The 10,522-nt window shown below is 43.8% G+C and overlaps 1 protein-coding gene across 1 annotated transcript in view; it reads left to right on the top strand.

The window, feature by feature from the left end:
- Positions 1 to 8,365, top strand: part of LOC120792915 (chemokine-like protein TAFA-5) — a 45,726-nt gene extending 37,361 nt beyond the window's left edge. Inside the window, exons 4-6 of the mRNA XM_040132314.1 lie at positions 1,729 to 1,918; positions 5,969 to 6,035; positions 8,287 to 8,365. Of these exons, the coding sequence (XP_039988248.1) occupies positions 1,729 to 1,918; positions 5,969 to 6,035; positions 8,287 to 8,365 (336 nt within the window). The remainder of the gene's footprint in view (positions 1 to 1,728; positions 1,919 to 5,968; positions 6,036 to 8,286) is intronic.
- The last annotated feature ends 2,157 nt before the right edge of the window (positions 8,366 to 10,522 follow it).

Consider the following 10,522-nt stretch of genomic DNA (forward strand, 5'->3'; position numbering starts at 1 on the left):
CTTTTGCCAAAATCAGCGGCTGGGTAAAAAAGGAAATCTAGAAAATGGCAAGCAACCTGATACCGAGGAGCACAAGTCTTTTGGAGAAACAAAATTTTTTGCATGGTGAAGAAAAAAACCCTTTATGACTGCACAGCGCGTCAAGAACGCTCTCCAGGATGTAGGCGGACATGTTTCCCTGCCCACGATCAACAGAAGACCTTATGACCGCAACCTCAGAGGATTCACTACAAGATGCAAAACCCCCTGGTAAACCTCAAAAAACGGAGAGGCCAGGCTGCAGTTCACAAAAACACACAAAGAGAAACCGGTAGCGGCCCGGAACGAAGTTCTGTGGACTGATGAGACATAAAATCAACCTCTGTAAAAATTATGGAAAGAGGAAAGTGTTTGAGAAAAGTCACCACCTCAACTGTCAAACATGGAGGAGGCAGAGTTATGTCTTGGGCATGTACAGTACGGCTGCCAATGGACCTGGCACACTGGCGTTTATTGATGATTTCACGGCTGAGGGGAAGCAGCACGATGAATGCAGAGCTTTACCAGGAGCATTCTGTGCTCGGGCTCAGCCAAAAGCATCAAAACTCATTGGATGACATTTCATCATTCAGCGGGAGACTGATCCGGAAACACAGGGCCAGAGCAACCGCAGAGCTTTTCAGGGTGAAGCGGTGGAGTATCCTCGACTGGCCGAGTCAATCTCCTGACCTCAGTCCGACTGGGCGGCAGCCCACTTGGTGGAGACCGGACCAGAGGCAGAGAAGACCCCACAACAAGCAAGAGCTGAAGGCAGTGAAGCTCTGGGAGAGCATCGCCGGGGAAGATACAAAGCGTCTGCTGATGGCTGTGGGTCACAGACAACCAAGGAAAATTAAAAAAAATTTTGTTTGACTTCCTGTGTATCCGTATCCAATCACTTTTGAACCCCTAAAATTTGGGAACTATGTGTTGAAAGGGCTTTATCTCCCACACAGTTCTTTCAATATTGATGTGAACCTACCCAAATTAAAGCTCAGACTTGGCGCTTTAATGTAGTGTCCATTCATTTCAAATTTAATGCGCCTGGAGAGCAAAAAGTGTGTAACTGTCCAAATACTTAAAGTCTGGACTGTATATTATTGTGTTATCCACACAAACCTGTTACAGCCGTTGAAGCAGTGGAAATCACGACCTTGCGTGTGTGTGTGTACAAATATTTTGCTGTGCCTGTCACAGGTTACGAATCTAGTCACACATATAATTCAGCAATCCTTGTTCCGGTTCATCCCAGAGGTGTCGGGCTGGATCAGGGCCAGCCAGGTTCTTCCCCACCAAACTGAGAAAAACCATTTCTTATGGAGCCGGCTTTGTGGTACACAGGGGGGGCATGGCATGTTGAAACAGGAAAAGGTTCTTCCCCAAACTGCTGCCGCAAAGTTGGAAGCACACGACTGTGTAAAATAAAACTGCACACCTTAGCGCAAAGACATCCCTTTATTAGAGCCAAGGGGTCCAAAGCAAACCAGCAGAAACACAGCCAGAACAAAAGGACACTAAAGTGTGTGTAGAGGGTTGTCGCTGTACTCCATTTGGTCCAGGGCGTGGCTGACTCCGATGCCGTATTTTCAGTGAATCTCCGGTTGCTTCCTGCGTTCGCCCTCAGCTCTGTTATCTGCTCGTCTAAACACCTGGTTGTGAATTAAAAAAACTCTTTGTCGTTGGGGGAAAGGAGTAAGCGATGCATGACAGGTGCTGCGTTCTCATCCTCTTCCTGTAATTGATCCCGCTGGGCCATCGGGCTTTGGCGAGAGCCAATCAGAGAGCGGGCGTAAACTGTGCGGCCGCAGCTGTTTGCGTGAAGGCGACGACAGGAGACATGTAGTGTCTGGAGACGACCAGACTCACCACAGCGGCACTGGTCAGGGCTCGGACCCGTCAGGTCAGTCCTGCTGAAGCTGAGATCACCTGATGACGGCCAGCAGCTTCTGATATCTGATCTGTGAGGTTTTTTGATGTTTCCACTGGTCTGTGAGCTGATATTCAAAACCGAGATCAAGTCAAAGCCTGGATAAACTGAATTAAAAATCCAGGTGTGCAGATCTGGTAGAGACGTACCCAAGGAGACTGGAAGCTTTCACTGCTGCCAAAGGGCCTTTGACAACCTGCCGGATAAAGGGTCTAAACACTTTTCTAAATGAGAGATTTCGATTTGATTTTTACTAAATTTGCACGTTTTCACTTTGTCATTGTGTGTTAGTGAGTGTTGATTGACGGGCAAAAATGGTAATTTTATCCATTCAAAATAAAATCTACGACACAATGAAGTGTGTAAAAAGTTGAGGGCCCTGGATACTTTCTGAATCGACTTCATCCAGCCCTTTTGCACCTCTGGACATACAGCAGCATGAACGAAACAAGACAGTGAGTGGAGAGGGTCACGCTGTCCGCGTGCCCATCACCTACTGGTCTGAACTGGTCTCTCTGGGTTGCACCCACAAAACAGGGCCCCTCGAAGCCGAGGTTGATAATTTTTGGGAAATACACTTTACTCGCTTTCTGGTGGAGAGCGGGATGACAGGATCAATACCACTCTCATGTCTGTCCACTAAATGTGAAGCTACGCCCAGTAGCAGCCAGTTAGATTATCTTAGCTCAGCATAAATACTGGAAACAGCTAGACCAAGCTACCGTCAGTTCAACTTATACAGTATAAAATGTCGATCAGAAAAACTATTGATCCCCGCGGTGGAAAGTGCTTTGTTACAATTGCACAACACGCAGTCGGGAAAGAAGAAGTAAATTAGTAAAAGAGTAAAAACTACTACAAAACAGTAATAATAATAGGAAATACACAGAAAGTGAACGGAAGAAATGTATGAATGCAACTGTGCAAAAAGTAATGGTAGAATCGCCAGGTCTCTTCAACATACAGCAGAAAAATGAAATACATTAAAAACTAAATTTAAAAATTAACCTCAATTTTTCCAATTCAGTAGCTTTAAAGTTCATATTTCATCATTTCCAGTCAGTCTGACAGTCTCAGATTTGGTGTCTTTGGACACGTTGAAATCCCCCTGAGAGTTTGAACAACATGGGTCTGGAATGATGGATCAGGAGGTTAAAACTGCAGAATGCTGTTTGTCTATTTTTTCTTTTTTTTTTCTTTAAATCGGTTCATAGCAGCTGAAAGTGTTTCATTTAAAACATTCCTGTATGATCATTACAGTCTTGGTGTAATTTGTCGTCGCAGAAGTGTAATCAGGCGTCGCAGCAGAAAGCAGAATTAATGTTTTTTCTCTGTTGTTTTTTCACAACACAACTATCCTTGAAAAAAGAGTCTGACTTTACGTGTCTCTGTGTTTCTGTATGTTTTATGTGTCGAAGCCTCCCGTGTGGCTGAAACCAAACTCCCCTTGGTGAGAAGGACGACTACTGTATTGGCTTTGAATGTAAACACGACATGATGCAAATTCTCAGACTGAATATCCTTTGATTTTTTTTTAAATTCTATTTTATTTTTGGAACCAGAGAGATTACTGCTGCTTGTTTTCACTTTGTTTTCTGCTCAGGTAGAAAACTCTCTCAGGCCGAAACGTCCCTGTAAACATTCGGAGTGGATTTGGGGGGAAAGGGGTGAAGGAGCGGTCACATCACATTTTCTGTTTTCCACTCACTTTAATTCAAACTAAGGATGTCCTGAGTCAGTCGGCTGCCAGGTGAGGTACTGAAAGCCAAGTTCCCGGACGGCGAACCATCCAAATTCATTAAGCCGTTGAAAAAATTCAGGTCGAAACATCGCCGGCCGCAGATGAAATCAGCTGCAGGTAAATCGTGTTCGGTCTGCTAGGTTCTCTCTGCATCCGCTGTCCGTACCCTCAGATTTAAATTTCTTTTTAAGGAGGCGAGAGAAACATCCCTCTGTGACACACGCCGCGGTACCAGCCACGAGCGCACTGTTCTATGTTGTCCAACGCGAAAAAAACCAAGTACCAACTCTTCAGGTTTAAGGAGAGACTCCCAGTTCAAGGTCTCACTCATAGCAGATCGGTGACTGAGGCCGATCCACTTCATACCCGTGACTGTTTGGATCGAGCAGCTGGTGAAAAATAAGGTGTAGGTGTCAGTCGGCTCCGGCTGTTTCGGTCACATCCGTAATCTCAGTGTGTTAGATACATATTGAATCTCCTGCTGCTCGGCTCAGTTTCACGTCGGAGACCCGGGTTGTCAACACGAATTACACTGATCCTCGAAACTTGTTCTGACTTCCTCATTGACGAAAGATGATCAGAGATTTTTGAGCTTTTGTCATCTGTGAATTACGTAGTTGCGAATGTTGAAAGTTAAACCTAATTAAGATCCAGTAAGGGATTCAAAAGGATTTGGATTTGATACTCAAATCAGATTTAATAAAGTTGTACCTGTTGGCTCTTTTTGATTGACTGCCAGGACATTTTACTACAGACATCCACGATCTCAACAGGACAAATCCTACTGACTTTGGACTTTTAATGTTGCTCCACCAGCAGGTAAAAGGTTTTTCGCTTAACAACTGAAATATCTCAACATCTACGCGAATGACTGATTTTGCCGATCCCCCGACTTTACTTGTAGCGCCATCGTCAGGTCGAAATTTCAATTTGTCCAACGCTTTGCTTCACGCTTAACTCACAACATTCCCGCCAGACTCCTCCGTACTTTGCGTTTAGTGATGGGTAGAAATTGTTAGTCTGCTGACAGGCTAACAAACTCAGATGGTGAACATGGTAAACACTGTAACTGCTAAACATCAACACTCTAGCATTGTCGTTTAGCGCATGTTAGCCTTCTGATGTTAGCATTTTAACATTAGCATGTTAGCATGGCCGGCTTTGAGCTGTTTTCAATTGCTTTTCACGCGTTTTATAGCAGCATCGGTACCATACCATACACTGTTATTTTCATAATAAGTTAGGCTACTCAGAAATGCCATTGATTGCCAAGTCAGTTGTGCTATACGTGTTCGGGCAGAATTTTTTGTGACATTTATGAAGAGTTTTACCCAATTTTACCAATGTGATTTTAGGTTAATTTTGTTTGTTTGTTTGTTTTTCTAATCTTTTTGGACTCTGCCCCACGAAGAGTCAAGCTGCATTAGCTGCCGGCAGCTCTGCTACCATGAAAATAATCACTGCTTTTGATACTGAACACATGATGATAACGAGGCAACATTTGAAGTAGTAAGTAGGAGCCCCTGTTTTATGATTTTCAAGATGATTTATGGCCGTTTATCCTCGACGGACATCAGCGATAGTGCTGTCACTAGACAGAGTAAGTTGTTCTCATTCCAGCGGTATGTGTGTGAGGCTTTTTTCACTTTAAAAAAAAAACATTTTGCAGCCTGGCTCACCTGAGCGCCTCAGGAGAAAGTGACAAACCACTGAGGACCACAGGATGTACCCGTTGTGTCCTCCAGAACAAGACTGAAACTGAAACTGGACCATGCTGTGTGATTAGTTTATTGTTCACGTTGCAGTGAGGATGACCTGAGCTCTGTGTATCGCAGCAGCAGTGGATGCACTGAGTGTTACCTCCTGTTCCCCCAAAGCCGTTTCATGTGTGCTCTGAATGCAGGACTGCAAGCGACAGATCTGCGACGTTCCAAACACACCTTCACCTCCATGTTTAATCAGCTGTGAGCGGAGCGTTTAGTGACGCTTGGGGACGGACTAAGTGTTGATGCTGTTTCATAGTGATGTATGGTTCTCAGCGTAATCCAACGTGTCCTTGTCTGAATCCTCCGGCTCTTTTAGGATTCCAGCTGCAGTCAAACAGGATGGACATGAATAATTCAGAGGTGAGCGGCTCAGAGGTGCCGCCACTGTGGCTGTTTCTTCTTCTTCTTCTCGATGTGAGTCCTCACCTGGAAGCAATTACAGAGAGCTCTGCTTCCACGGAGGGGACAGAAATGAAGTGTCCTTTCTCGTCCCTGGAGTTTCATGTTTTTAATCAGAGTCTCAGGGCCTTCAGGAGGACATGTCCAGAGTCTATGAGAGGCAGACCCTGGATGCTGGGTGCAGGTACTGTAAAATATTTGTGTAGTGTAGTTCAGCATCAAAAACACCAAAGTTAGGATTCATTCAGAAGAACAAATTAAGCATCTTTATGCATTTGCAGGTGTAACTCGGACATTGTTTAATCAGTTACAGCTCCATTAATTGATAAGTTATAAATGTTTCCATTCTGGTGATATTTTCTGTTTTCTTCTTGTCAACAAATCTCATGAAAAGACCGATCCCACCCACACTGTCCTGCTGCCAGAAATACTCAAATGTGGATTAATCCGCTGCTGACAATCGTCCCTCGAGTAACGTTTGCTAAAAACCACAATGGCCGGCTATTCCAGGAAATTACTGAGCCTTTTTCAAACAATAAGACAATATATTAGTGAGATTTATGTCTTCAGTAGGAGGCGATGGGGATGAGTGCCACAGAGAGAAGTCCGGAGGTACTGGGAGACAGATGGACGAACACATTGTTGATAGTTTAAGGCATTGTATCCAGGAAAGGTTGTTTTAAAAGGGACTGCAGCTCTTTTCTGGCCGTGCAGTCGGCTGTAATCTCATGATGCTTCTCTGAAATCGTACGGTTTCTGTTGAGTCGGTCTTTCAGCTGCTCATTTACTCTGCTTGTTACCTCCTCCTTCTGTGTCTCTAACACGCAGAGACGTGTTGTTGTATAAATTCCCATCCTGTCAGCGGCTCTGCGTTCCGTTTGAGTTGCAGCTCAGCTGCTTTAATTGGACGAAGGACTGTGTGGGTTTTTAATTCTGTGGTCTGTGCGAGGCTCATTTCCTCTAATGAAGCCGGGTAGAGTCACTCAAGTCTCTCAGACACTTGCCGGCACCAGCTGGAGGGAAAACATGAAGCAGAAGAGGCTCAAACTGAGCTGCTGTGGAGGGTTTTTAATGCAACAGAGATTAAAAAAGCCTAATCAATGCTCTTTAAATGAATTTTTTTTATGTATTTCATTTATAGTAGCTGCTTTGACGGTACATAATGAACTGAAGCACAATGTTACATGTAAGACTGAATTTTATTCATTGCGCAGTGAGCACAACCACAACTGTACTGGGAGCATTTTATTTTGCTTTATTTGATAGTCTTGCTGTCTTTTGCTGCATAGCTGTGTGTCTGATGTTTATACTTTAACCTGTTTTAACCTGCAGAGACTCTTTGGGTATTGTCAGTTGTCGGTATTTATTGTGTGCATTGTTGCACTGATTCATTCTCATGTACACTGAGAAAAGCAATGGATATTATCTATATATTAGTATTTATTCAGAGGTAATAATCAATGAATGCCGTCAGCAGCAACTGGTTCCTTTGAAACTGCTTGTTCTAATATTTATAAATGGACACATTCTATATGTTACATTCTTTTTTTTAACAATTTTTTTTACAAATTATATATTTATAATCATTTTATTATCATTAATGTGTATCCACCTGTCATGTAGGTGCATTACATTATTTTTTGGGGAAACGCATGCGCCCTGCACCCTGCTCTTGATCAGGGGTGGTGGAGTCAAAAGGACGCACATTTGCCGAGCCGACCAGTCAGCCCCCCATCCTTAAAGCTTACTCCTGTAAAGCAGAAACGAACGACTGGAAGAAGCTCCCATCGAGCATTAATCTCAACTTCTGTTGCCTACTGTCCACACAAACGCTAACTTCCCCACCTCTGTTAAAGCGCGGTGCCCATCAACTTGCCAAGCTTTTCAATGGGACGCAACCTGGGCTGCGGGAGGCAGAAGCAGCGGGTGGCATAGCCCCGTTGACCAGGGCTGTCAGAGCGAAGGGACACTGCAGCGTTTCGCAAATAAAAATAGCAACTGAAGGCCGCAGCGTGGATTGCCACGAAATGCTAAAACATAATCCAATCAACCTAATCTAGCATAACATATGACATTTTGCTCTCCATGCAACCTACTTGATGCTATTTCATTGGGTATACAGTGTACTGTATATGTGTCCATACACTCAGCTGTGAGTCTATTACATTCACCCACCTAAAACTACTGCTGTTCAACAGTCCTGCAATAACTCCCCCTTCATGAAGGTTATAATGTTCAGTGTTTATAGTGTTCTTGTTGAAAAAGTTTCAGAGAGGAGTTGATTCAACTGTGTGATCATTTTGGAGGATGTGATTAACGTGACCTCGTCAGGCTCATGTAGCTGAATGTTTTCTCGATAGCAGTCTCGGACCGACGGGCGCTCTCGACTGGTTGTGACCGAGCCTCTTCTCACGCTGCTCATTTCTGTCCCGCAGGTCTCCTGACAGCGGCGGCGAGGACAGACGCTCCCCAGAGAAAGACTGGTTCCCATCGTCCATCACCCATCATCGCTGAGCGGGGCATCTGCTGCCACTGCAGCTGCTGACGACCAATCTTCAGCCGCTATCAGGGGGCCGGTGCTCGTTGCTTCATTCATGGGTGAACTGTGGAAACTGCCGCCCAAAGTTCTGTCTGGGAGGAAAGTGACTCAGTGTATTTTCGAGGAGATTTGAATAGTGGAGAACGGCGAAATGCTAGATCGATTTCTTTTGTTTGGCACCAAACTCTGTTTCGTTTTTACAGACCAAAGATGAACAGAGCCAACGACGAGATGTTTTACGGGGGCGGAGGCTTTCAGAACTCCCCCACAACAGAGTATTCATGTAAAGGAATGAACACATTGTGATATATAAGTGACTTGACTGAGCAAAGTAATATTGTATATGAGTTGAAAAAACATGTATCTGTATGAGGAGAAGCTGTCGATGTTTCTGTTGGCACAGTCCAGCTGTTCATGTGCCGAACATTAGGCTGGTGGAGAAGGTTTGAAAAAATCATATCAGGCATTTTTATGATAAGAACAGAAAACTTTGTGCGCTTAGCAACCACCTGAGGGCTTATTTTAAAGTTCAGAGGCAGAAAATCTGTAAGGAAATAAGCGGCAGGAAATAATGTATAACGTGGTATCCAGCTGAATGTGCTTTTATAGAAAAACCATGTTAATTAACTGTTGATACAGTTACGTACAGTATACAGATTAAACACGGATACTAAATGAACCTCAGACAATGAAAATGAAGTGAAGTAAAGTAAAAGCGAAGCAAGAATCAAACAGTCACGATATGAAACAACATCCCGATGACTGGTTTGACCAAAATATATACAGCATGACAGATTATTTTAGCCTTAGTAGCAGCGCGGCTCCAGAGCTGAAAATGTCGGTCGGTCAGTCTGTTGGTCGTTCACTTCTGAAATATCTAAACAGTTGCCGGATGGATTGCCATCACGTTTGGTACAGATATCCATGGTGACCAAAGAGGTGTAGTTGTATGCACAACAGGTATAGGTGTGAGGCTGTTTAAAAAGCAGATAAATGAAAAAGGTAACACGCACACGGCACACTGACTCCAAGGCCCAGAATGTGTTTAAAAAGACAACATTTCGATCCAAGTCAGACCTTCATCGTGTCAAAATGCATAAAAATAGATGTGCAGTGCAGGCAAACATACGTTGTGTTTTACATTCAGCATACACGGACATATGTGTGCGACGGTTGAGGACATGAAGAGAAGGACAAGAAGCTACACCTTAAATAAATCGGAATTTACAAAAATTTTATTTCATACTCCTAAAATCGTTGCTTTTTGTTTTGTGCTAATTAGTTAGGGTGGGGGAAAGAAATGATTTTCGATTCTTATCTTCTACGATTCCGAAACAGTTTCAAAAATTGCCTCTTCATTTCTTAATAACATCATGTTAATGGAAAGGAAAAAGGTGAAACTGAACTACAAGCGCACAGTGCAGCATTTGGACGGCATACAGTGCACACATACTCGTTTAGTTCAACTTTTAAAAAGGCAAGTGTTTGGGCACGTTTTGGATTCACTAACTTAATAACTGGCGAAGGATTTTTTCAATACTTGGTACCCAGTCACTTACAGACTAACGCTAGCAGAACGGAGCACCAAAGTCCCGCACTAGCAAATGAGTCCTGCTGACCAATGTCCACCAGCTCTGGTCAGGTGTAGGAAATCACTCTATACATAGTCTGATCCATTTCAAAAGCTGTGCTTGCACTGCGGTTTTGGATATCGATGCCTTTCCCCGGTGATAACGCTGCATCACTGAGGCTGTCCTCCACCACTGGAGGCGTAACGTTAACAATAACATTAATGTAATTTCTCATTTCATGACATTCACATGTTATTTCAATAAAAAAGCTGCATACTCTCGCCCACCTTCCTCTGCTTTTTCTTCTGGTAGACCATGACCATCATCAAGACCAGTTAACTGAGCTGTCGGTCATGTTTCATTTGCAGCTCAGTGGGCAAAGTGCAGAATGCTAACATGCTAACATGCTATACGGTGAACAATTTACCTGCTTAGCATCATGTCAGCACTGTCCTTGTTAGCATGTTAGCCTGCTGATGTTAGCATTTAGCTCATAATACACCTGTGCCTAAATACGTATCACACAGCCGCTAGCATGCCTGTAGACCGTTAGACTTGTTG

The sequence above is a fragment of the Xiphias gladius genome, chromosome 8, assembly GCF_016859285.1.
Source record: "Xiphias gladius isolate SHS-SW01 ecotype Sanya breed wild chromosome 8, ASM1685928v1, whole genome shotgun sequence".
NCBI lineage: Eukaryota > Metazoa > Chordata > Actinopteri > Istiophoriformes > Xiphiidae > Xiphias > Xiphias gladius.